This window comes from Tamandua tetradactyla, chromosome 7, assembly GCF_023851605.1.
Source record: "Tamandua tetradactyla isolate mTamTet1 chromosome 7, mTamTet1.pri, whole genome shotgun sequence".
In the NCBI taxonomy this organism is placed as follows: Eukaryota; Metazoa; Chordata; class Mammalia; order Pilosa; family Myrmecophagidae; genus Tamandua; species Tamandua tetradactyla.
In genome coordinates, this window is record NC_135333.1 from 116681383 (window position 1) to 116708730 (window position 27348).

Genomic DNA, 27348 nt, shown 5'->3' on the forward strand with positions numbered 1-27348 from the left:
CAATTAAATCAGAATCTCTGGGCACTTCATCATGCGTACTTTTTTTTTAATCTTCTCAGGTAATTACAATGTGGGGACAAGTTTGAGAACCACTTACTTCTTGATTCTTTGCCCACAAAAGTCTGGTGGTGGTTGGGTTTTCTGGGTCTGCTGGGCCAATGGCTCACTTCCTCCTCATTGCTGCTTTGCACCTGTGACCAAGAAAAAGTGGGAACTTAATGAGAGCAAGTGTGTGCTTGTTGAGGGGGTAAGGAAAGGCACAGGGTAGTTGGAACTCTAGGGTAAGGAGGCTGTGGATACTTGAGATACTAGGCTCCTCCAGTTGGAGTAGAGTCCCAGAACTGAGATACAGCTCTACGTTCAGTGAGAGCTGACATACATGCAAATGTAACTTCAAATAATCACAGGCTCTCTTTGTGGTAGGAATATGAGAGCTTTTCCAAGAGATTTGATCACTTGATGGCAGTACCATTCCTAGATCCAGGCAAGAGGAAATCTGAATTTAAGAGAGAACATGGGGTGAGGAGGCCATGGAATGTGCCACTTGGAGACCTCATTACCCTTTCTAAACCATACCTTGATGATTCAGAATCCCAATATACTCTCTAAATGGCCTGAGCCTGTTTCAGGGAACTGCAGTGATTTTATCGGGTATCTGTCCTCCCAAGGGCAGATCTCTCCACTAGTTTATGCTCAACCAGGTCTATGTGATGACCAAAGAATGGCTTTTTGTGGGGTGGTGGGTGTATGGGGTTTGGATATGTAGGCTTAGATGTCCACACAAGTGTGTGGACATCCACTTAGGGTGCAGAATAGGGATGGGTATGGTACCAGAAGAGGACAGGCCAGGGGCTGGGGAGTGGCATTGTCCACACTGCCATATTATAGTACAGAAGTCCTGGGGTTTGAGAATTCTAGATTTGAACCTGAACTTCTGGGTCTTTATGGTTATACCTTCGTCAAAGTAAGAGAGAACACATTTTATTTTAAAATGTTGAGCTTTCTGTATAAATGATCACCATTTGTAGTGATGTGCAGAACTCAAAAATGATAGGGGAAGATATGCTTGACAAGAACATTCAACAGAGATCAAGCCAGATGAGGAATTAGAAAATCAGCTCTGGAAATGTGGGATCTCTAAAGAAAAAAGGTCCATATCTCTTTAGATTAACTGAGTTTCAGTTAATTAAACTCCCTCTAGATTAACTGAGTTTCAAAGATTTCTGAATCTATTTCAAGAATAGTATTTTGGATGGTATTTTGGAATGGTAATTTGGATCCCCTTTGCCCCAGGGTCCTAAACTTTCATCTTCTGGGAAAGAATCCAGGGCCTTCATATTCCAGTCTCTTTATCACCTCCAGATCACTTACCTCCTCCAAGTCAAAAGAGTCTGGAAACTGCTGTGTTAGAGATCGGTGTAGCTCTGGTTTGTCTGTGCTCTTCCTCCATTTCTGCTGAATTATGGACAAGTCCAATGACTTAACCTTCCTATCGTCCCTGACCATGAAATTCTTCTGGAACAAGCTCTTTCTTGCTCTGCTCTTCCTTCTCCAGAAAGCCTCATTCTTGGTTGAATGGACTTCCTCATTGGTGGCTTGTTGAGCCCACAGCTCTCTCCTTACCTGTGCAGGATCTCTGCTCCACTCTAGATCTGCTCTGGTCAGATAATTTTTGCAACAAGATGTCCTGGGGTAAGAATTCAGAGTTTGTGATGATGCAAGCATAGTGGGCATCCCTTGCTGTGTTTCTTCTTTTGAGCAGAAGCCATCTGGACAATAAGAAGAGGGCTTTGTACCACTGATGGATGGCATAGGATATTCTTGGGGATCTGGACCAAATTCAGGGTCTAATTGGAGGACCATCTTCTCTCCTTTCACTCTGTCCATCACTTCCCACACCACTTGGTCCAAACTGTTCCTTTTGTGGGTGTTGTAGGGTGGTGATAGCCGATCTCGGGGGCACGTGTACAGGCACATCTTGGAGATGGCTTTCCGAAGACGTTCTCTGGGTGACTGAGGTTCAGGCTCTGGAGCAAGGATCCTGATGGATGGCACATTAGTTGGGTCACAGTTCCAGAACATGTGGGATGGTGTGAACCTTTGGACAGGTGTTTTGGATACATAGGAGTAGAGACAGAAGAAGGCATCAGCAGTGACAGCCAGTGTTTGCACCTGCTTAAACCTGCCTGGGTACAAGAGTTGAAGACGGTGAGTCTGGGAATCATCAGCAAATTAGCTTTTGAATATCTTCCATCAATAACACTTCTTAAACTTAAAGTTTAGAAACAAGTTACCAATCTCTCTACATATCTCTCCCATCTTATATCTGGCAGGGTCCCCTTTCTTGACTTTTGGATTGCCATTCCAACTAGGTTTACTATTTTTTAGCTCTAAAATTAATTCCACATGTGATGGTAAATGTTGCTTTCTATGTCTTGATTTAAAAATATTCTTTCTGCTGTTACTATAGTCTAAATAATGTCCTCTATCACTATGTCAGTTTTAGATGACAAATACACCAAGGGAAAAATAAACATCATTTTCTTGGGCACTGACAAGTATTTAGGGTTATAAAAGGCTTAATAGTAGCCACAAATTGAAGAACAGCAATTTCTTGGTGATGAACTGAGTCCAAAAAGTTTAGAGGTCTATGGCAGTTCTACTAAACTGTTGCATCTCAAAGTGTGTTCCATAGTCCAGTAGTACTAGCATCACCTTTGAGCTTGTTTTAAATGCAGGACCTCAGATTGTATCCCTAACCTGTTAACAATGGTTCTTGGTGGTTGATATGCTCATCCATGTTTGAATCGCTGTAATAAATCATACGTTCATTAAACTGTAAGCTTCCTAAAGGCAAGAGCCACATTCCTCTGTTCTATTTGTTAATCCTTCAGAATCTAACACCTGATTACATACCTGGCACATAAAATAAGTTCAGTAAATACATGTGAAACAATAAACCGGTCATTATCAAATTTGAGTGGATATAAGAATCATCCATAGTGGTTGTAAAAATGCTCCAATATTACTTGCTTCAGTAAATGAAACTTAAGAGTCTGATTCAAAGAAGCTGAAATGACGCTGTCAGAAATACCATTCTGGTGGAGGTGGACAGAATATAATTTCAAATATTTTAATATAGAGAGTCAAGGAAAATCATTTTTCCCTTATCAAGGCAGAGAAGCCCTCCTATATTTTTCCTTAGTATGGAGTTGAGACAATTTAAGCCCTTGTTTCCCTACGTGTGCTCTGAGGCTTACACATAAGAATCATCCAGTTGCTTGTTTAAAATAAATATCCCTGAGCCTCTCCTTCTCTGGAAGTAAAGTTTATGAATATAAATATTTTATAAACCCTCTGGATGATTTATCATATTTAACCTTGAGGCCCACTGCCTAAGTGGAAGTGATTTTAATGTAGTGGCTATAAATGACGCACATTCTATAATTACAAATGGGAAATAGAAAATGGGAATAAACTTAGAAGATGCTTTGTTGGCTTGATTCAATAAAGGAGAAAAAACCAAAGGGAAGCAATAGTGGTCTGAGTTCTCTTCCAGACCATTTCTATTGAGAAACAGAACATGAAGTTCTTCATCTTCACTAAAGGCAAAATAAGAGGAAACAGACACAAGAGACAAAAACTGGAGTGCAGCTAAGCAAGAGAAAGCCGGGCCTGTCATGACAGTTTGGGTGCTAAGGGGTGGCAGTGGACCAGGATCCGTGGTGACACTCACTGGCCAACATGAGACAAGGGTCCTCCATCTCAATCCTTCGCACCTGGGCCTTCAGGAAGAGCTGGAAATCTATGCCCTTGGCCTGAGAGGGGCTGGTGAAAAATCGGGCTGGGATTCGAGAAGTGTCCTTGTGGTCCTCTAGGCCAAAGCCCAGGCTGAACAGGATATCTTCTGCATCTTCTTGTACCTTGTCGAGAATCTCTGAGATGCTGAAAAGAAGGAGTTTGGAAAAGAGGACAACTTTAAGATACAGGGCAATCCAGAGTTTCTAACAAAAATGCTGGGAGACTGAGATTTCTTTCTGGCCATTTCTCCAACTTCCAGTGTAACTTTGAGAAAAGCTTGCGTTTCTCCGAATCTAAACTCTCTGTCTGAGATGTGGGGATTACAATCAAGTCCTGGTTATAAATATTGAATGGAGCTTCTAGTATAATACTCTGAACAACTTGTTATATACGAAGGAAAATTTAAATTTATATAAGAAGGTTTTGAAAAATAAAGAGTAGCACAGATGCCAAGAGATCTCATAGTTGCTGTTATTAACCAGTCAATACTCATTTGCACACTATTTTGCTATATCTGTCTTTTACCAGGTACTTTCGAACTTACCAACTGATTTTCCCCAGTGTTTTATGAAGTTGAAGAGTACATAAAGAATATAAACTTATTTTCACTCGGAAGTTAAAAATGGGGCTGGATTTTCACAGTGGGGATATGGGGGAGCTGAGGATTATTTAAGGCTTTGGATAATCACTGTAACTCCTTTGAAAAGATGGTGGGCTTTTATATCCAATAAAAACCATTCTGTTTAATTAAGAGTTGGACAGTCAGGATCCATGACTCTACTCTCTTGTTTACCACTGAAACACTGCTTTTGTCTCTAAGTTCCTAAATTGCACAGTCTGTGAATTACTGGCATTGGACTGAATCAATGGCTCTCAACTATGGCTGCACATTAGAATCATCTGGGCAGACAGGGGTGATTTAAGAAATATGGATATTTGAGTCCTACCTCCAAAGACTCTGATTGAACTGATCTGGAGTGTAGCTAAAGTTTAGGCTCTGAGTAACTAAATAAATCTCAGAGCCAGGCCTCAAATTTAGACTTTAACTCCAAATCCTGGATACTTCCATTATACCACACTGGTTTTCATCATTTTCCATAGTGCTTTAGAGTTATTTGTATGTATGTCTTATCCACCCTATTGGATTGTTGAGCTCTGAGGGATAAGCTATTTATTTGCTTCATCTTTTCAAATTCCATATCATCATTGCCCTGGCCTGCATTAGGGGATCCAAAATTGTTTGAATGAATGAATATTTTATAACTTCGTTCAATCAACAAATCAGTCAGTTGCTCAATATATTGTTTAGTAAGCACCTGCTATGAGTCCAGGAACTGTGATGGTATTATTGGTACTCCCGGGATACAAAATTCTGTGGGAGAAAAGAAGCCTCTATTTTACACATAGCATCCAGAGCTGAGCAGTGGATTTCTCTGCATTCCCTACTATTCTTGAAGAAAATTTAACATTGTTCTTCCCAAGTATGTGATTGCGTTTTAAGCACCAATAAAAACTGGACAATGGTCCTGGATTGCATTCCCTTCCCCTCACTTTCTTCACCCTTCCATCTTCTAAAACTCAGTACCTACCTTGAGCTAGTCTTATAGGTCCCACCAGTCATACTGCTAGAGGCCAAACTGCAGCCAAGGTCAAGTAATTGGCAGGGCTGGGCTATCTTCAGGAAATTCCTGCAAGGATCAAAGAGAATGTCACACAAATCTTGCAGCTGGTCAGACCCTGGCCTCAAGGCATCACTTGCTGGACATATTCACCCTCTGCTGGGTACCAACTATCTGTTGAAGTCATTCAGTCTCTGTATCTACTCCTGGTTGAAAAATCTCTCTTCATTAAGAATATTTGTTCTTTGATTTTAATCTCTTTGCTCCTGAAATCTATCTTGGTTCACTGGCTCCTAAAGCACTGGCTGATCCTAACACTTACCTGGAAAAGGGTTTTCCATTGGCGGCCAACAGTGTGGCTAGACAAGAAACAGAAAAGCAAAAAGCATTAGAAGGGAAAGTGAAAATCACCCGAACTACCCCCTCTAACCTTAAAAGCTCTGCTCTCTCTGTTCTCCTCTGTCACACTAAAGACTAGTTGGACCCCATGAACTGCTCAAGAGTATCAAGTATAGCCCTGGAAGGGGGATAGGTATGGCAGAGAACAATGTGCCCTGAGCCTAAGTCCTCCTGACCGATGGATGTGTTCTTGGCAAGATTCCCTCTGCTGCTAAGGAGAAGTCATTCAGCCCTCCAAGATAGTACTCCTTTCCCATCATGTGGGTCTCAGTGGGTTCCAGAAGATACTGGCAGGTGGCTGTGCTTCATTGTTTGTTTGAGTTCTTATCCTCTTGCAGTGCATCTTTCTGTTACACCCAGTACACTGTGACTGCTTTGAGCTAACTATACAGAAAACAGTTTCAAATACATCTGGGCAGGTTATGGTGATTTTTTTGTTAGCTTCCCAGGGGTCAAAGGAAAGCTCCAATAATGGGTCAGCCATTGTCATAATAGGCTCAGGAGGATATATTTCTGGGAACATGGTGCTTTCTGCATTTTACATTAGATCATAATGAGGCTGCTGTTTCCCTACAGATAACAGTCCAAGGACAGGTAGCTTCTTTCTGCAGTTCTCCCCTTCATTTTATCTTTCATTCGTTAAACATATGCCCTCATCACTGATCCATATCTCCGAAAGCTGTGCCTCTTACCCTCTGCTCCGAGGCTCAAGTCATCTTCAAAGCTGGTCCCATGGCTGGGGCACTCTGTCAAATAATCAGGCAAAGGTCACCAAAAAGCAGGCTTGGATGGACACACACACACTCACACACACATGCATGCACATACACAGAGCTGCATACATGAACATCTATAAATGTTCTTGGCCTATACTACCACACAATCGCACGGGATATCTGCAGGTTTGCAAAAATATCACCGAGTGTACAGATACTACTTCAGAAATCACATTCATGTTTACACTCAGAAAGAATCACACTTATGCTCACCTATAATTAACCTGCCCCATATGTCACATAGTCATGAACACAATCTCCTGCCAGAGAATGAGCACTTGGAAGTGTGCACTCAACACATGTAAATAAACGCATTTTATAAAGCTCTTTTTTGTATAGCAATGGCTAATCAACCACTAATAGAAGATGAGCTACTAGTAGTAATGTGCCTGTGGCTCTCCGCCAACACTTACTCTTTCTTCTGGACTTTCTTGTGACAACCAATGGTAGGCAGTTTAGAGGCATTCAGTGTTCCTATGCATGCAGCCATACGTCCAGGCAGAGGAACAGAAGAACAGGAGCTTATACTCACCATCGTAGGTGACCTGTCCTGCTTCTTCGGAAAACCCTTCTTCAGAGTACCTAAAACCCCCAAATAATCTTAGGTTGAAATCACAACTCTTTCAATGGGTGGTCCCTCAAATATCTTCCACATGTTCAGATAATTTCCCAGAGGGAGTCAGGAGTATTTAATTTGCTTTTATATTGGAGAAAACTAGACAGACTGGTTACCTGGATGACACAAATTCATGCATGGATTTAGTGAGGAGGAGCTGGGACTAGAGTGAGCTGGATTTTATTTAGATTGTCCTGCCTTTGTCCTGATCACAATGTCTAAAGTTAGCTTAGCAATGATCTTTTAGTCTCTAGGTAAAATAAGAAAGAGAACATAGAAGCAAAACTGGGGAAATTCATAAAAGCAGGAGTTGGGTTGCCACAATTTTCACACCACAATTGCAAACATTGGGGTTTTCAAAACTTTTAGGCGGTCATCTTTTCTCTCTTCCTTCTCTCTGAGCCATTTCTCGCTGAATATCATGTCTCTCAGGAAACAGTAGAAACTACATCCTGAATAGAGATTACATTTTTAGATTTTCAAAATATGGTCTTATCAAACATTTACCATCTCCACCAGAAGAACAAACGGAAATCAGCAGAAACAACTCAATTTTACAAACACAAAAAAGTTTCTCTTTCTCTAAAAGAGGTGAGTAGAGTAGTCTGAAAAAGTTTTGAACTGGTCTGGAACACCTGCATTCTTGTCTTGTCTCTTTTCTGCTGTTGCATTTTCAGGAATGTGAGGGGATTTGGATCCCTGGACATTATCATTATCAAGGACTGATATGATTTTGAGTGTTATAGAGCTTGCTTTCCAAAAAGTATTTAAAGTGGAAATCACCCATGATGCTTTGAATGTGATCTCAAATGGAGACTTAATTGGAGAAGAGTTGGTAAAGTGAGTAACCAGAATCTGAGTAGAGTAAATCCATGGTGCTGGTTCAACATGACCTTCTCCTTTCCACATTGAAAAGGGGTATCAACAATATAGGATAGGGGGATGGAATTAGTTGATGTTCTTGAAGAGGCTGGTTCCTCTGGGTTTCAGGACTTTTCTGGCCTAAGAACCCTATGGAGGTTATTGGTTGCAGAAAAGTAAATTTAGTACATGAAACTTTTGTAGAGTCTCAGTTAGAGCCCCTGATGTGTTCTTTATGGTTAACAGGAATGCTGTTAGTTGGGATGGGTGAACCATTGCAACTAGTAATATTTAGCTGAAGCTTACCTAAGAGTAGCCTCCAGAATAGCTTCTTGACTCTACTTGAACTCTCTTAGCCACTGAAACATCATTTTGTTACATTTCTTTTTCTCCTTTTAGTCTGGAAGGCATTTTCACACATGTAAACATTTTGCCATATTTATTTCAGCTCTCAGTATATATATATATATATATGACATAACTAACAGCTCATTTTAATTCCATTCCTTCCTACTCTCTTATTCCCTAGAGATGACCACTATCCTGGAGTTAGTTTGTATTACATCTGAACATGCTTTCACTGATAGAAAGAAAGATGATAGATAGATAAAGTTATTTTGTGAATTTTTCATTACAATGAAATAAATCCTCTCCTTTATAAACCTTACCACTCACACAACACTACAGAGCATAAAACACTTCCACATTTATCATCTCATTGAAACCTTACAAGAAAATTTTAAAAACTTAATACTCTAGTCCCCTATGTTATAGGCTAGGAATCTGAGAAGGGAAAATTTTCAATTAATTTTTAAGATTGCTTGTGGAAAATCAACAAACCAAAATGTCTGGAATGAGCAAAACTGACAAACATTTAAATGGACTGAAGAGAAAAAAAGAGAAAAGATACAAATAACAAAAATCAGAAATGGGCATTACTACTGAACTTACAGTAATAAAAAGGATTATAAGATGATATTATGGACAATTGAACAGCAACAAATTAGAAAACCTAGATGAAATGAACAAATTCCTAGAAATACACAAACTATCTACACTGACTCAAGAAGAAACAGAAGAACTTAACAGACCAATGCCAAGTAAAGAGATTGAATCCATAATTAAAATAGTTCCAGCAAAGAAAAGTCTAGGATCTGATGGCTTCATTGGTGAATTTTATCAAGTATTCAAAGAAGAATTAACACTAATCTACCTGAAACTCTTTTAAAAATATTACAAAGCAGGGAAGACACTCTAATTCACTCTGCCAGCATCATCCTAATATCAAAGCCAAATAAAAATATCAGAAGAAATCACAGACTTTTATTCCCTTTCGAATATAGATGCAAAAATCCTCAAAAAAAAATGCTAGCAACTGAATCTAATGGCATATCAAAAGGTTATATATTGTGATCAAGTGCAATTTATTCCAAGAATACATGGGTGGGTCAATGTAAGAAAATCAACCAACATGATATATCACATAAATAGAATGAAAGAAAAAAAAAAACATGATTGTCTCACTTGACTCAGCAAAGGCAATTTAGAAAACAGCTATCTGACATTTTCAATATCCAGAACATATAAATTCTTTCAACTCAGCAACAAAAAGACAACTTGATTAAAAATGGACAATTTGAATAGATATTTCTCCAAAGAACATAGTAAAATGGCCAGTAAACATGAAAAAATGCTCAACATCATTAACCATTAGGGAAATGTAAATCTAAACTACTCACACCCACTAGTATGGCTACTATTTGAAAAATGGAAAAGAACAAGTGCTGGTGAGAATGTGAAAAAATAGGAACCTTTGCACATTGTTGTCAGGAATATAAAATGATTCAGCCATAATGGGAAGCAATTTTTGTAGTTCCTCAAAAAGTTAAACATAGAATTATCATGAGATCTCACAGTCCCACTTCTAGGTATATTCTCCAAAGAACTGAAAGCAGGGAATGGGATAGCTATGTGCACATCAGTGTCCATAGCAGCATTATTCACATTAGCCAAAAGGTGAAAGCAATCCAAATGTCCATCAACAGATGACTAGATAAACAATATGTAGTAAATAAACAAAATGTAATATTACTCAGCCTTAAAAAGGAATGAAGTTCTGATATATACTACTATATGGGTGAACTTTGAGGACTTCATGTTGAGTGAAATAAGTCAGATGCATGGGGACATATTTTGTATGATTTCACTGACAGGAAATAACTAGAATATGCAAATAAATAGAGACAGAAAGTAGAGTTTAGGTTACAGGGAAAGTGTGAACAAGGAGTTAATGTATAATGGGTGCAGAGTTTCTGTTTGGGGTGATGGGAAAGTTTTAGTAAGGGATAATGGTATAATGATGAAGGTAGCTCAATACCGTGAATATAATTAATCTCACTGAATTGTATGCCTAGGAGTGTTGAGATGGGAAAGTTTATGTTGTATATATGTTTCCACAATTTAAAAAAGAAAGAGAGTGAGATACTAAAGACATAATGACAATTAAGCACAATGCAAGATCTTGGACTAGATCTAACAATGGAAGATAAAAGGCCCTCTAGTACATTATTGAAAAAAATGGAATATAGATTGTAAGCTTCATATCAATGTTACATTTCTTGAACTTGATAACTTGATAACTTCAGGTGGTTACATGATGGAATATTCTTGTTCTTAGGAAATGTACATGGAAGTATTAAGTGTTCAAGGAGGATAATGTATGCAACCTACTCTTAAAGTTTAGAAAATTAGATAGACAGATAGATAGATAGATGAAAAAGATAAAATGTTAGTTAGATAGATGATGGTTGGATGGATATGTAGATGGATAGTTAGATAAAATGAAGTGGCAATTGTGGCAAAATGTTAACAGTTGGTGTATCTGGCTATTTGGGTGGGGGGGTATACTAGAGTTCTCTGCGTGAGTTTTGTATTATTTTTGCAACTGTCCTATAAATTTGAAATTATTTCAAAATAATGTTGTATTTCTTAAAAGATTATATGTGTAGTTAGCACAAGAGTTAAATCTTAGAGACTTTTCACTTACCAGACTGTCTTTTAATGATAATTTTATCTTTGTATATTGGTGAGAAAAGTGCTTTTGGAACCTGTGCCCTTGTATTTCAGTATTCTTTCCAATCCCATATTCTTTCCAACCAGAATGCAAGGTGTTTGAAGTCAAGGAGCAAAATTTAAACTACTTGGCACTCCTCTTGGTCATTCAGACAATCAGACTCTTAGCAAATGCGTAATAAATAATTGTTGAATTGAATTAATAAGACTGAAGAGCAATTAATGAGATACAGACATTAACTGAGCCAACTGGTTCTCCTTATACTTCTTGCAAAGCATTTTAAATTCTAGGACAGTTCTCATACACCAAAACCTGCAAACATCCCCTTTATTCACCATCTCTTTGCTTACTGTGCTTTGACGACCTTTAATAGACTTTAAAATCAATGAATTGTGAACCATGTTAGGACAATGAGAGTACATTTTGTAAACAACAAAAACAGATGTAAAACGAACCCTTCCTGGTGCTGCCTTCTGGTACAGAGTTGAAATAAGCAAGCTTAGATTATTCAGTGCTATTTTGTTTCCTACAAATAAACAAGTATAGGTTTATTTATATCAGTTAATAGAGGAGTTTAGATTAAAGACTGTAAAGACTATATAAGGCTTGAGACATTCCCGAAGGGGGGAATAAAGAGCAGGTGGGAGTTATACTTTCTGAGAATTCATTATCACACAAACAATCAAATTTAAATAGGTCACAGAAGCGTTCCCTCTGTGTTTGGATAGACTGAAGCAAAAAAGGTATAGGCTGATGGGGTATTGGTCCCAGATTCAAAAGTGTTTCTGAGGAAAGAGGTACTAAGCTTTGCCTTCAGTTCTCCAATTCTTCACTGCTTGAAAACCCTTAGTCCCCCCTGCTGTGTTCTGCAGTAGAAACAACGTGCAGTGGTACATTTCTCCTCAATAAGATCAGGTTTCTAACTCTTCTTCTTTTGTTGATTTGTTTTAAGATTCCAGTTTGAAGGGTAAAGTAGAGTTCTGGAATTCAGCCCAACCATTCTCTGTAGATGCAGGTTCCTATCTGTTCTTAGCTTTAGACCACATTCAGCCTCTTTATGTACACTTTAATTTAGTGTCAGCCCAGTGCTGTTGCACTTGATTCACAGTCCAGATCCCCAAATCCACCCCAAACTCATGCAACCACTCCAGTCTCAACCTCAGTTCTAATCCTCAGGCGCAATTTAAAACCATTTTCTAGTTCCCAAGTGTCAGTGCCTATTAGCATATCCAACACAACCACATCCAATTGCACTGACTCTCCAGCACTTACCCACAATCCTGCAGCCAGTCTTCAATCTTATTGACTGGATTCCCTAGAAAAACCAGACACCAGATTCTGTTAGGACTGAAGGAAGCCAGGCCTCTTCCCTGCAACTCACTGCATTCTACAATTCTCTCCTCCTCCAGTTTCTCATACAAGCAATGTCATGAATCTTATTATTTTTGTCCTATAAAGCTTTTCTTTAAGATACGAGAGGAATATCGTCTTGTATAACAATAGCAGGCATTTCCTCTCTCTGCTTTCTTGTTCCCTTCCTGCCAGGAACCTGGAAAATGTACAGGATGTCAGGCCACCTCTCCCTTTTCCCCAAAGTTTGGTGGAAGGGTGTATCTTTCTCTTTAAAAAAATGATAAAAGAAAGCACTGCCCTTGTGCATATAGAAATTTTTTCTCTCTTATACAGTTATCTTATTTGAATGTCAAAACTCTGAGAGGTATTTAGAACAGATACTATTACTTCAATGGCACAAATATGTCTTAGAGAGGCGAGTGGCACATAGCTTATTTATTCACAGCACTACAGCCATAGTGCAGGCATCTAGAGTGTATTTAGCCTTATCACACAGATGAAGCATTCTTAGAGTGCCCCTAGCCTCGGGTTTTTACAGAGACACCTTCTCAGAATGATGCACTTGTTATGCATCAAATGTGCCACTTGTTAAATACAGATTGTAAACTTTATGTCAATGTTACATTTCTTGAACTTGATAACTTTACTGGATAATTTCGGGTGGATACATAATGAAATATTCTTGTTCTTAGGAAATGCACATGGAAGTATTAAGTGTTCAAGGAGAATAATGCATGCAACCTACTCTTAAAGGTTTAGAAATTTTTTTTTTCTTTTTCTAATCTTTTTCTTTTTCCTAATCTTATGTCTTTTTTCTTTTTCTAATCTTTCTTTTTCCTAATCTTATGTCTGTCTCTTTTCTACATCATCCATATTCTGTGTTATTTTGCCTCTCTTTCCTTAAACTCACTTAAACCAGTCAAAGTAAGCCTTATTATGGGCCTAAACAGAAACCCACTACCCGTACTCTGCAGATCTGCACCTGCTGTAGTGTTTGCCCTTTCACAGGACAATGCAGAGTCTGTCTGGTGTCTAAGCGCCTCTTACCATCTTGGAAAACATCATCCAGGCTGGAGGGCTCAGGATCTGCGACATCTTGCAGGGCAGCTGCAGCCTCCTCTTCCAGGACCTGGGTCTGCCAGTGACGGCTCTGACGCAGCCAGGCCCGCCGTTTCTCCCAGGACGTGGGGCTCAGCACAGAGCCCTCCATCGCCCTGGTTCAGACTTCAGGACCTTCTGCCAGAGTGACGCTGACCTGAGAGATGAAATACAGTGATACTTCCCTCATCCTCTGTTGAGAAAACACCACTCTCAGGGTTGCCCCGTGAATCTCATCTCAGTACAAAAGAGTTTGACCTCTTCACCCATTCAGGAGGCAGGAGGAGATGCCTAGCCCATATTTTTACTTCCCCCAAAAGAAATATTCTGAGAAATCTGAATACTTGGGAGTCTTTCAAATCACTAAGTCTGGATACTTCAAACATCATCTGATTTAAGAGCTATTGAGAAAGCTTCTGACTTAAAGAATCTCTACTTCTCATGATAGCTGAAATGCTGTATTAAGAACATTTTTCTTTATTTCTTCAGGATTTTGCCTCTCAGATTCCCCCGTTAAAATAAAAGCTTTTTAAAATTTCAATTTATAAAATTCATTTTATTTTATCCTCAAAAATAAATATGAAGAAATTTAGGGTCTCAAAGTTTAAGCGATTTTCTATGGTTGCAAACCAGGATGTCACTCCAACCACAGTAGTAGTTCTGAGTATTGCTTGCTTTTTGTTTTGATTTGTTTTGTTTTCTTTCTTGTTTTATATGTTAGAGGTACACAGAGGATATCTCTGTGGGAAAAAAAATCTTACTGTGTAAACAACAAGGAGATAGTGCCTTAAGAAATTAGCACCCAGCACCTTTGGGATAATTACTTTCTAATTTATTATCTTGGGTTTCTACACAATGATCAATTAATCCCCCAGTTTATCAATGCAATTTCTAATCTTTTACATTATATTTCATATAAAGCTGCCTAATCAACATCTTTGCATTCTTCCAAAAGGTGTATAATGATGACACTAGACCCTTCAGAGGACAATTTATTCCATTGCCCAAATAGATCTTAAGAGGCTTGAAGTTAATGCATATTCATTAGTTTATAACTCTGTCCTCCTACCACTTCCCTGTCTACTGCACTTACATCCCACCACAGTGAATAAAAAGAAGTGGGACCATTACAATCCAATCTCTACTGCCTCTGTTCCCTCAAGCTGCCATAAATGACTTCATCTTCACAGCTGCAATTTTAATGGTTGGAATAAGGGAGAACAAAATGGAAAATAATACAAAGAGTGACAGTTTCCAGACATTTCTGTTCTTCAATCCTTAAAAACAAAATCATTAGTGAGGCATTCAACAGTTTAGTCACCAAAACAGCTATTTCTGAAAAGAACATCCTGAACATGAAATGCATTTCTGGGGCAATAAAATGGTTTGGATGCCTCTACTTGCTACAGACAAAACATAACCAGAGAGAGGCAAAATATAATTACAGTCATCTGATCTAATTTCTTTTGCTTCATGTCCAGACCAAGACATAATTTTCTCCCAGGAGAGAGAGCAATTGGCTCTATGAGGCTTTGTCAACCCTGGATGCCTGGGCCTTTGTCCACTGCCAATGCCTTTGGGGAAATGAAATGGTTAAATTAAGTTGTTATGGGGAAGCCACAGGTAGGCCCAGCTCTCCTTCTGTCAGAGCTGTTGTGAGGTGATAAAGAGAGGCACTTGTAAGAATTTAGGAAAAGAGCCTAAAAAACCCTGATCAAAATTTGTTTACCTCACCCTGCACTTCCACAATATTCAGTAGGTTGGTTCCAATCAATCCAAAGAAGAAAATGTTTAGGTTGACTTGCCTATTATCTCAATGCCCAAAGGAATGGAGCTCACACAAATCACAAGGAATTTTCAGCTTATAAGAAGAAATTGTTTGATGGTTAAGGGAATTTAGTAGGAAGGTTAAGAGATAAGGAAGGATGGAAGGAAGGGCAGAAGAAGGAAGGGAGAAAGGGAGAGACAGAAGGGCAAAGGGAGAGAGAGAGAGGGAGGGAGGGAGGGGAGAAGAATCCAACTCCTTTATTTTCTCTGACAATCACTAAAGGTATAACCTTGAAAATTTAATCCCTTTCTCTGGTCTCAGTTTCTCAATGAGCAACATCTTCCCAAATATGTCACATTCACATTGGTTTATTTCCCTTCCGTGGGGTGAAAACGCTTAACCTTTCTTCCTCCTCTTTCTGTTGTTTTTGCAATTTTTATCTGTCTGGTTTTATACATTTTTAAATTTTTTATTGTGGTAACATTTATAAAACATAACATTTCCCATTTTAACCACTTTTAAATATACAGTTCAGTGGCTTAACTGCATATTTTTAGTCCTGGTCTTTTCTCATATTCTTTTTTCCTCCCTCTTCCTTCCCCTCACTCTTTGTCAAACTCAATCTGCAAAGTCCAGTCTGTGAAGTCAGGCCTGGCTTCTACAGCCCACCTTAATCACTTTGTTTTTCTTTAATGATTTTTCTGTTGAGATATAGTCATCCAAGGCGTGCAATCAATGGTTCACAGTATCATCTAAAGCTGTGCATTCCCCATTACAATTGATTTTTGAACATTTTCATTGCTCTAAAAAACAATAGAAATAAGAATAAAAACAAAAGTAAAAGTAGACAAGAATACCTAAAACATCCCATACACTTCAATGTTGTTTTGTTGGGTTTTTGTTTGTTTTCTTATTCATCTGTCCATACGCTGGATAAAGGGAGTTCAGTCACAAGGTTTTCAACCTCACACATTCATACTTTAAAAGCTCTATAGTTATTCAATCAGCTTCAAGAATCAAGGCTATTGGATAACAGTTCCATAGTTTCAGGCATTTTCTTCTAGCTATTCTAATACACTACAAATGAAAAAAGGATATCTATATCTATATTCTTAAGAATAACCTCCAGAATGACCTCTTAACTCTATTTAAAATTTCTCAGCCACTGGAACTTTATTTCATTTCATTTATCTTCCCCCTTTTGGCCAAGTAGGCTTTCTCATTCCCACAATACCAGAGCCTAGGCTCATCCCCAGGAGTCATGTCCCACGTTGCCAGGGAGACTTACACTCCTGGGAGTCATGTCCCATGTCAGGGTGGAGTGGGGCGGTGAGTTCACGTGCAGATTTCCTACTTAATCACTTTTGATGAGTTCCTTCCCTGCTTGACTTTCTTTGTTAATTCTTATTAGTACCCTATTTTATATTTTACTTGTTTATCTCACTTATTCTTCTGATTAGAATATAAGCTCCATGAGGACAGAGATTTTCATCTGGATTGTTCATTGCTGTATTTCTAATGCCTAAAATAACACCAAACATGTTGTGGTTGCTTGACAAATATTTATTCTTGAAATAAATGGATGTCTCAAAGGTGACTATTTCTCATAGGAACCCATTGCATTACTGAGTCACCATAGAAACAAGGATTTCTGCCTAGCAATGAGTTAACAGTTTCAAAACTTTAATAATAAGCTTAGAATTATGTGCTTATTAATATGTACAAATGTTTCAGGCTAAAAATTAGAGAGAAGAGTTTAATTTGAAGGTTATTCTGTTGCTTGTTTCTACTCTAAAGGTCCCTATAATCGAAAATAGGAGTTGTGCTTTCTTGGATATTCCCATTTGCTGTCCTAGGCACAGAAATTTTACTTAATTCAAATACCTAAAGGAAAATATCTATGAAAACAGAATTCTCAAGCTTAAGGATGCCAAAGAAAGGTTTTCAAATAAGTGGCTATTTATAGTTATGGCAACGAAGAGGCTAGACAAGTTAAGTGCTTTACTCCCTGCTGAAAGTTTCAACTATTTTCTGGGTAATTCAGGTGGGAATGGAATAATTTTTTCACTTGAAAAGACAACAGTGGACTCAAGTTTGATATACAAGCTGCAAAGTAGATCTCAGCTAATATTCACAACTGTCATACACTGGTTCTGGGATTGGGGAGTGAATAAATTAATTTTCCCCAATCTGTGCTACCAAGATGGTTCGATGGGAATACTCTAGGCATAGCAATATCAGGAGGCAGGGAGAAATAGAAGTCTCTGGTTGGTGGTAATGAGAGGAAGCTATGCTGTTGGAAGATAAGAAACTGGGTATTCTTTGTGGAAATTTGGAGGAAGTGGCAACCGATTATCAGACAAGCACATCAACAGTGGGAGTGTCAGAGAGAACTCAAGGACAGTTGGCACACGGCTGTCAAAACAGCACCTCTGAAGGCCCTGGAGCCACTGGCAATAGAAAGAAGGGTATGGATATATTTCCTTCAAATCAGTCATGCAAAAGCATACAAATTTATGTATAATGGGGTTATTGGTTCAGTGAAAAGAGCACTGACTAGAAATCACAAGATTTGGACATTCTCCCAACATTTCCCCCAATTAATTGACTTCTGGGAAGTCAATCAGTTTATCTATTTGAGTATCAGTTTTATATTTAGAAAATGAATTAGTGGGACTCAATGTCGTATAAATTTACCTCTGTTCATGATTCTTTTCCATTTGGGTTTGAAATACTTATAGGAATAATTCCTGTAAGAAAATGCATTTGTATAGTTTTCCTCATAATAATTAAGAAATGATACAGTGGCCTCTGGAGTTACTTCCCATCTAACAAATTCTTGTTCAAATTACACTTACTTATGGGGTTCTTGGCCTTCCTACTTTCACGGATCCAGAAAAGTGATGAGCCTGACAAAGAGAGGTTTGGAAGGATCCTAGGTGGGAGCGTTTTGGTCAGGCATTGCTCATTGACCCCCAGTGGTTCTTGAACTTTTCTGTTTCTCTGCTTTAGCTTGTACAGTTCCATCTACTTAGACTGACTTTTTTCTTCTTCTCTACCCACAGAAATCTTATCTACTCTTTGAAGATCTACTCAAGTCATCTCTCTTTCTTAGCCACGTCCAGCAACTAGCACATGGGTCTCTAACATGATCAACAAGATGTAATTAGCTAACTTTCCAGTTGTTAGGCACCACTGCTTGTAACGTGTCCCCTCCGCCCCACTTCAGGGTTTAGCACAGTAATTTGCAACAGAAGGGGCTCAATCAGTGACATACCTACAAAGGAGCAAGAATCACACTGGCACCAGAAAATTACCTTCAACTATTTTATGTTATAAGGCAGTTGCTCCTGACTTTCCTTATGGTCTTAGATCCTAATGTGTGTATTTTGCATACCTCATTGGGAAGAAAAAAAGGCTTGGGACATAGCCTTGCCAATCTATTATTGATATAACATAAAGGTCGCCCAAGTTTGAGTGTATTTATAAGGTCCAAACTATTAAATTCTCTTATCTTCAAAAATGTTTTCCAGAGTTTTTCATTCTTTAGCTAAACATTCTTTCTGGAATCTGATACTGTATTTCTTGCTGCTGGATAATATTATAACATTGTATTCAATGTATCTTCTACGAGGATATAAGTCTGAAGCTTACTGATATCTTTTCTCTTCAATTTCCTACAAACCCAATAAACTCCCTACCAGTTCTATTGCTTCTTGTCTGAATCACCCCAAAGCCTTATTTTCTCTTCTCTGCTATCATTTACAACCCTTTGCCCCTTCCCCTTGCCTACATTGTCTAGAAGTTCATTCTCCAAATCTTTCTACATGATCTGCTAAGATTCTTGGAATCTGATTAGAACGAAGAAGAGAAGAATTGTTCTAAAGATGTTAGAGTCAAAAGCAGAAATTTCAGCAGACAGGACTGAAGTTAAAGAAGAGAAATCATCTTTAGTGGTTTGAGATTAGGGTGTTATTTTAAAACAATGAAATGAATAACTTCCAACAAAAACCATCACCAGCAGCAATAACTGCAGCAGCATAGAAAACATTTAGGGGGTTGTCATTATTGCTGTACTGAGAAAACACCACAAATATGCAGTCCCTGTTTAAATACTGATGCAGTCAGAAATGCACTACACATTGATGTAGGCAGGTCAAAGCAATAGAGAATGGACAACGTCAAAGCAATAAATAATCATAATACCTGACATAAAAGTAATCCAGAAACCCTTCCCATAAACTACCTCACTAAATCCTGACAGTTACCTGTGAGTTAAAGCTCAGAGAATGACCTGAAGCTCAGAGAGACTTTAGACTTGCCCAAGGTTAAATATTTAGGATCTTGCAGTACTGAGATTTGAACTCAGGTTGGTCTGAATCCATGTTTCTTAGTCTTTCCACTGATAACAAAATAAGAAAATAATCTAATATCACCCTCCAAATGATAGCAGTAAATGTAACTTGGAATAAAAGAAAGAAGAAATTGTTTTAATAAAATTCTCCATTGTATCTATTACGTAAACTCTCCATCTTAGAGTCTGCTGTAGAAGAGATAGCCCAAAGTAATTTATTCTTGACTTTGTGGCAATTTTAGTGAAGGAAGTGCTTGCTTTGTTCGTCTTATTAGCACAGCACTCCTTCTCCACTCCCACTGATTATTTTTTTCCCCGACAGATTTTGAAATGGTTTTGTCTTCCTTGAGTTTCCAAAGTGATTGTAGTGGCAAGAGTCCAACTAGGTCCCAGTTGAGAGGCGAAAGGCTGCTTGGAATATTTAACAATGATGATGGTGCAGCACAGACCCTTAAGAGCTGGCACTAGTAACAGCTCTTAGACACCCAGTCACATTGTGGCTGGGTCTTACAAGTCCATGGCTGGTGTGGCACTGAGCTTTTGGGGCCAGTTAGAGGAATCTCAGAAAAGAGCTGGGACAGCTGGATTGGTGATGGGTGTGGAGCAGTGGCTATTTGTCATAATTTGTCATGGATGGATTTTAATATTTTGACAACCAATACAGGTCTACTGATATGCAGTTGCCAAATATTATTCACACTTACAGATACATCACCACAGGATATTTTCAAGGGCTCAATAAGGATGATTAATTTTTTTTTTAACTCCAGAGTTTTATTTAGAAAGTTGTGAGGAGTAGAATGTTAGAAAGAGGTTGGGCCCTGGAATCAGAGTAAGCTTTGGCTGGAATTCCAGTCCTGTTTATTTACTGATACATACCTTGGTACAATTATTTATTTCCTCTATACCTATGTTTCCTCATATGTACCTGTTTGAAAGGATGTATGTACCCTAGAAAAGCCACGTTTTAATCCTAATCCCATTTTATAAATCCAGCCGTTTCTTCTAATCCCTGTTCTGTACTATATGTTTGAATCTGTAATTAGATCATCTGCCTGGAGATGTGACTCAATCAAGAGCCGTTGTTAAACTGGATTAGAGACATGTCTCCACCCATTCAGGTGGGTCTTGATTAGTTTACTGGAATCCTATAAAAGAGGAAACATTCTGGTGAAAGGGAGCTTCTAAGAGGGCAGAATGACATAGCCACGAGAAGCAGAGAGTCCACCAGCCAGTGACCTTTGGAAATGAAGAAGGAAAATGCCTCCCAAGGAGCTTCATGAAAGGAAACCAGGAGAGAAAGCTAGCAGATGATGTCATGTTTGCCACATGCCTTTCCAGATGAGAGAGAAACCCTCAACCTATTCACCATGTGCCTTCTCACTTGAGAGAGAAACCCTGAACTTCATCGGCCTTCTTGAACCAAGGTATCTTTCCCTGGATGCCTTAGATTGGACATTTCTATAGACTTGTTTTAATTGGGACATTTCTCAGCCTTAGAACTATAAACAACTTGCTAAATTCCCATTTTCAAAAGCCATTCCATTTCTAGTATATTGCATTCTGGCAGCTAGCAAATTAGAACACACATATGTAGAACAGATAATGCACCAAACCTAAATCAGGTACTGTATATCAAGTCCCTAGTGCTTAGGGGACGTTTATTAAATGATAACTATTAATATTAATAAACCTCCCTCAGCCCAAGTCATTAGCTAAAGTTGGAACATTTTCCGGAAATGGAAAGTAGGAACAAAGAGTGAGCAGCTGGGTACAGTAGTATGTAAAATTCAGATGGCGAAAGAAGGTTGTTGCTGTTATATAAAGATGGGAAATAAGCAACGAACAGGTCCTTATTCTTATCTAATGACCAAAAAGATCAGCGAGATCATCTGGTTCTGATCACTCATTATGCAGTTGAGGAAACTGAAAGAGAGAACAAGAAAGCGAGCGAGAGGGAGGTAAGGAAAGAGAGAAACAGAAGGGAGCATGTCTGAGGTCATAAAGTGTATTAGTGGTTATGAAAGCGACGCAAACTTCTGAGTCTCAAATTTGTGTTTTCTTCCTTTTTACCACAAAACTTTCCTCCTGCCCCTCTTGGTTACCAAGGCCCAGCTCCAGGTTTGTCTTCAGTACTTAGGCCTCTTCGCAGGGTCAAGTACTCAGACCTCTCTTCTCTATCTGTATTGCGCCTACGCCCCAAGCAATGCCTGTGGATTGGAGGGGGGTAGTGAGAGCTAGCGTGGGAGGATAGTAAAAGGAAGCAGAGTTTCCATTATGGGGCCCATAAGACCTTCCACATCCACAGCAAAGACACACAGCATGATCAATGCAAAGGGCTGTGGGGAATCCCAGGACAAACAACATTTCTGTTTGTCAATAGGACAAACTCCACCTCAAGCCAGGTCACCTGACCCCATTTTTCACACACCCCGGGTGTGTAACAGGCACTCACATTTCTCCATAGGTATGAAATATCTCCCTAATTTATAACCCTGCTACATGTCAGCACGGTTTAGCAGACTGTCAGAATACAATTCTGAGTATACAATTTGAGCAGGGGTGAAGAGATGTCTCTAGGACTTCTGTAATTCAAGGTTTCAGTGAATTTCAGGAAAGATGGGGATGGTAGTTGATAAATAATATCAAGAAATATGGCAATTAATCAGTATAACTCCTATTCTTCTCCTTGTTTACCGTTTTAATTCCACAAATAAGTTTAGCTGCACAAATATTGAAAGAAGATCAGCTGAGATGTCTTTTTCCTCTCCTTCTATTTCTTCCTCAGTTCCATCTCTAATATATGGATGAGTTTATGTAAGGCCAATAAACCACTGCAGGACATATTGACGTTGTACATTTGAAGAAAAGTAATCTTGTGCTCTCAGTATTAAGAAACATAAATTTTTTTCCTCTGAATGAGTATATTCATTAAGAATATGAAACAGAAGTTCATATGGATTGTTTTACAGGAAAATTAGTCTAGTAGCAGGAGGGGAGGAGAAGTGAGCAGATTTCTTGACCAGTGAGTTAATTCTATGAATTAACATCTTTAAGTCTTTAGTCCTATTTCTTTGGTAATAAAGTTTTTTCCCCTCATGCACTCATTTTTATTCTTTCCTTTTTACTTTCACCATATCCACACTCCCTCTTCTTCTCCTACCCATCTCTCTGCCCATTTGATTGATTTCTAATCTCAACCCATAATCTGAATTTACATTGTTCTGCATTAGGCTTGGGTAGGGGCAAGGCTCAGGGTTACTGGAGATCCCACCTTGGTCTTGTACCTTTGGTGGAAAACAAAACAGTGATCAGTTGACAAATGGAAATAAATATGTGATCTTTTTCCCTTACAGCCACCCAGAGTAGACCTTGTGACTCATAACCTAGGCCAGCACCAAACTTCCTCTCCATTCTCTATTAAAATCTAAGTTAGAAGCCTTGAAATAAAAATGACTGTGTTGGGTCTCCATGGCTACTACATTCTAACTTTGGGAGGACCAAAGGAGATATGAGAAAGTGTTATTAGTGTCATTGTAAACAACTTCTAAACAACTTTGGGCACCATGGTTAAAAAAAAATCGCTCATTAGATCTCCTGTTCCTCCTGTTATACTTGTTATCTCTGGCAATATTACGTAGAGATAGATAATAAATCTGGCTTTCCCTTCTTCCAAGTAATGCTTCATAATACAGGAGAATCACATGAGATCTTTAACTCTAACCACACAAGCTTAACAACTGTTGAGTTTGAAGCTGGAACATACAAGTTGAAAGTCTCCAACTTCCAACCTCCTATCCCAGGCACTGTTCTGAATGGTCTAGAAAATCCCCTTGCCTCTCTACCCAGGGGCCATTGTAGTAGACAGAATCACTAGGGCTTCCCTGGGTATCTCTTCCAAAACCCTCAGGGTCTTATCAAACCACTTCAGTGGAACTTTCTTATCTCGCCTTTGGTCTGCTCTTGAGACCCACCTCGTCTTATCCACCCACTGGTGAGCTCAATAGAGCAGAGGTATGGGAAAACCCCGGTGTGGAGAATGTTTCCACCCTCCCCAAAACTCATGTAGGTGGTGACATGCTCAGCCTGGCTACCCTGAAGACGAATGGTACTGGAGGGACACAGAGCCCTCTCCAAGTATTATATAGGTCATTGAAAGGTCAGCATGTCCATATATCCCTCTCTAAGATGCACAATCCAAAACCAGTCCTGACAGGTAGTTATCTACCTCAGATCTTCTGGTTAATTTGTTCTGGCATTGCCCAACTGTGCAAATGCTCTCTCATATCTAACCCAATATATTTTGTTGCAATTTATCTCAACTACACTTGTTTATACTTTCTGAAGAAAAAGCTCATATCCACAAAAAGTAAAACAGATTTATGCTTGGTATTCCCCAGAGTCAGAGTTATGGACACTAGAATAGGGTCAGTAATGAATCTGAGAAGCTTTTCTCCTTGAGAAACTTTAAAAGTTAGAATCAAATTGAAATGACAGCAAAAGTGAATATGGCAAAATCTCAGGTAAGAAAAATTTCTAAAAGTTAATTTAGGCCATCAAGGGAATCTATATCTTATGATCTTAGAAAGATTAGTTCTCAGGTAATAGTGAGTTAAAAAGGGAAAGAAATCTCTCCCTGTTCCAAAAGGCATGATCATGAATGTTTTAAAGGTTGAAGTCAGGGGAGTAAGAATCTTTCTCCTGACTGTTCCCTTTTCTTTATAGCCTGATTCTGCTTCTGCCTATTTCCTGGCATCATCCTCATACAGCAGAGCCTTAAAACTAAGGCGGAAGTTGTACTCACCTGTCCGTTGGGTGGGAACTGAATCCGAGGTGCGATGGTTCTCAAAGCTGGGCTGAGCCCCTTCCCGGGTACCGGAATAGAGTTGAGGGCAGTGAGAAAATATCATGTTGTTTTGTGCCGTTCTCTCTGCCCTCATTCAGCTGCTATCACCGGTTCAAAAAGGGGAAGCGGAAATGAGAAAACACACACGCATACATATCTACACACATGTACACAGTCCCCACCTCCTACCCCAGCCACATCCTTTGTTCTAGCTGAGGAGACCGACTGGACGAACAAACTCTCTGAAGTCTCTGAGCTCATGACGAGGGAGTCCTTCCAGTCAGAGAGCTGCCTTGATCTTTCCAAAACAATAGGAGATCTCTTCCTATTAAGGGAAAGGTGTGCCTTTCTAACACACAACTAGAATCCCCACTGCTATAAATAAAGTATTCTGCCCTCAGGAGAGGTGTTGCAAATGGAAAGTTCTTCCCTCAAAAATGATCTCACATTTACCTCAGAGAAGCCCTATCACACCCTTGCGAGGGCTCTGAGCCAAAGAGGATCTGTTTTCATAATGCTTTCAAACTTTGGTTAAGTCCCCAGAAGCTTGTTTTCATACACGTTGTGCCATTGTAGGTAACTTTTTTCTGGGTTGACTTCTTAACACCTTGTTTTTATATTCAAACCACTTCAAAGGTATTTTTTTTTTATTCTACTAAAAGATTGTTTGTTCAAGCTGGACTGTTAAAAATCTGTTACACCCTGGAGATAGCTTAGATTTCTTGGCTTTTAGCTCCAAAAAGACCTAAGAAACATTAAAAGCTTTTTCCTCATCTCAATCCCTTTCACACGTGGATAGAATTCAACGTCATTGACCCTCCCTCTCCCCACTTCTCCAATATTCCCTAATATTCTCTCATCTCTTGGTCTATTTGATGTTGTACCATACTAGGTAGCCTCCCGTTCTTCTTTGTAGATACTATTCTGTGTCCTTCCTTGAATCACTGATTTATAAATATCTATTGCAACATTAATCTTACAAGACACTCCTCTATGTCCTAAATATGACTAATATTCATGTTTCTTCTCTTTGTCCTAATTAGATGGCCTTAACTACAGTTGAATCTCTTTTTGCCATGTTCCCAAACTCCGTTTCCAACTAATAGGACAGCTCCATTGGATATTCGCAGTATAGCTACAATATAGCGGAAACAAGCCTAAAAATTCATGGCTCTGCAAACTATTTAAGTTCTCTAAACATTACTTTCTTCAAGTATGAGAAAAACAATGATTCTGTCTGTCTGTCTCTTTCTCTGTCTCTCTCTCTAAGTTGCTTTCTTTCTCACACAGAGTGGACATTTATTTACAAGGAGGAATGAAAATGCTTAATGGATTTCCATTATATACTAGGCACTAAACATGTGCTTTTAAAGAATTACCTCAAAGTCAACAAATAAAAACCAAACCCAGAACCACCCCCTAGTTCTCTTTATCATTATTCTTTTCTATACAAATTTCCTTCTAAAACTCCATAAGAGTTGTTGATAGAACTCTTAAAATTCTTTTTAATCCTTTGTTGCTGGATCAGTAAAATTACTTCATCATTAAAGAAGCCAGATTCACAATTAGATTTCTAAACATTGTTAATAAAAATAAAAGAAAATTGCTATTTGCGATTTTTTGAAAAGAAAGTGACCATTTTTCTTTTATTATCATTATTTTTACAAGCATCTATTCTAAGACAAGGGTGAAAACTATACAGTTCCTAGGAAGAGAAGAAGCCCAGGTGGCCTCTGCCTTTGTCTTCTCGCCCAGGTGTGTGATAGCATCTCTCTAAGTCTACTCGTCCTCCATCCCCTGTAAACATTAAATGCCTCTGTATCTTTGTCATTGTAAATTCTCTGATCATACGTGCTTCCATGTGCTTCCTAAAAACATAAACAATTGTCCTTTATGTACTAGAGGCAGTTCAAGATTCCAGGTTTTTATCTGATTTTGTTCATTTTTTCCTCTTGGTTAAAAAACAACAACAGCCAAAACTTTAGGATAAATGGGATAATGAGTTAGCTCTCCTTTGCCTATGTGATTCAGCTGTTTAATGCCTCATCGCATGAGCAGTGTGTAATTCCAAGGCGCTCTCTTTATAACATTTACTAAAAATACTGAACTGGGAGTAAAATAGCCAATACTAACTGTATGATAGTCACTTAATATCTTTGCATATCAGTTTCCTCTTCTTGTTAATAGAGGAATATTTTCTAAAGGGTTTTGGTTCTAGAAATCTATAATATGTATGCAATCTATTTTCCTCTATCCTCCCATAACTATATGCATGGATTTTTATGGAAAATAAAATTATTACATGGAAGATCTTTGCTAAGAAATCATTGTAAAGGTTAACAGAAGATTTTTTTTTAAAACTCTTGCTTATCGCAAGGTCAAATAAAAATTGAATTTAAATGATTTATCCTATTGATTTGTAACCTGGTAGTACTGAGAGATGAGGACAGTCTACAAAAATGGATGTGTCCATCAAATAGGTGGGCTGGAATTGTGCACAAGATCTGAAGCTGAGGAACTGAACACTGAGCCGGCAGGCTGCCCAGTCCTGGTGCAGTGCCAGGATAGCTACCCAGAGAGGCTGTCCCATGATAGAGAAGCTGCTGCTCATAGCCCTTGCTCTGGGCCGAGCAGCTGGGCCCCTCTGCCCAGGTCTAAATGCAAGTTATCTGCTTCTATTTCAGCTCTCAGCTTTCTCCTTTCATAGAGCCTGAGGTTTGCAAAAGTTAATTCTTTACCGTCTTTTCCCCCAGATTCTGATGTGGGAGTTGGAGTGAGTAAATC

The 27348-nt window shown here is 38.8% G+C and overlaps 1 protein-coding gene across 5 annotated transcripts in view; it reads right to left on the minus strand.

Moving 5' to 3' along the window:
* Window positions 1-25260, minus strand: part of TESPA1 (thymocyte expressed, positive selection associated 1) — a 33170-nt gene extending 7910 nt beyond the window's left edge. Inside the window, exons 1-10 of one of the 5 annotated variants that reach the window (XM_077110938.1) lie at window positions 24523-25260; window positions 13546-13753; window positions 12418-12460; window positions 7128-7177; window positions 6512-6565; window positions 5743-5779; window positions 5391-5489; window positions 3737-3945; window positions 1372-2186; window positions 98-191 (exon numbers count right to left, since the gene is read on the minus strand). In XM_077110938.1, the coding sequence (XP_076967053.1) occupies window positions 98-191; window positions 1372-2186; window positions 3737-3945; window positions 5391-5489; window positions 5743-5779; window positions 6512-6565; window positions 7128-7177; window positions 12418-12460; window positions 13546-13708 (1564 nt within the window). In that variant the 5' untranslated portion in view covers window positions 13709-13753; window positions 24523-25260. Of the gene's footprint in view, window positions 1-97; window positions 192-1371; window positions 2187-3736; window positions 3946-5390; window positions 5490-5742; window positions 5780-5995; window positions 6456-6511; window positions 8473-12417; window positions 12846-13545; window positions 13754-24522 lie in introns of those variants that run through there. The other 4 variants (XM_077110940.1, XM_077110941.1, XM_077110939.1 and 1 more) reach the window with 4 other exon arrangements.
* Window positions 25261-27348: the final 2088 nt, after the last annotated feature.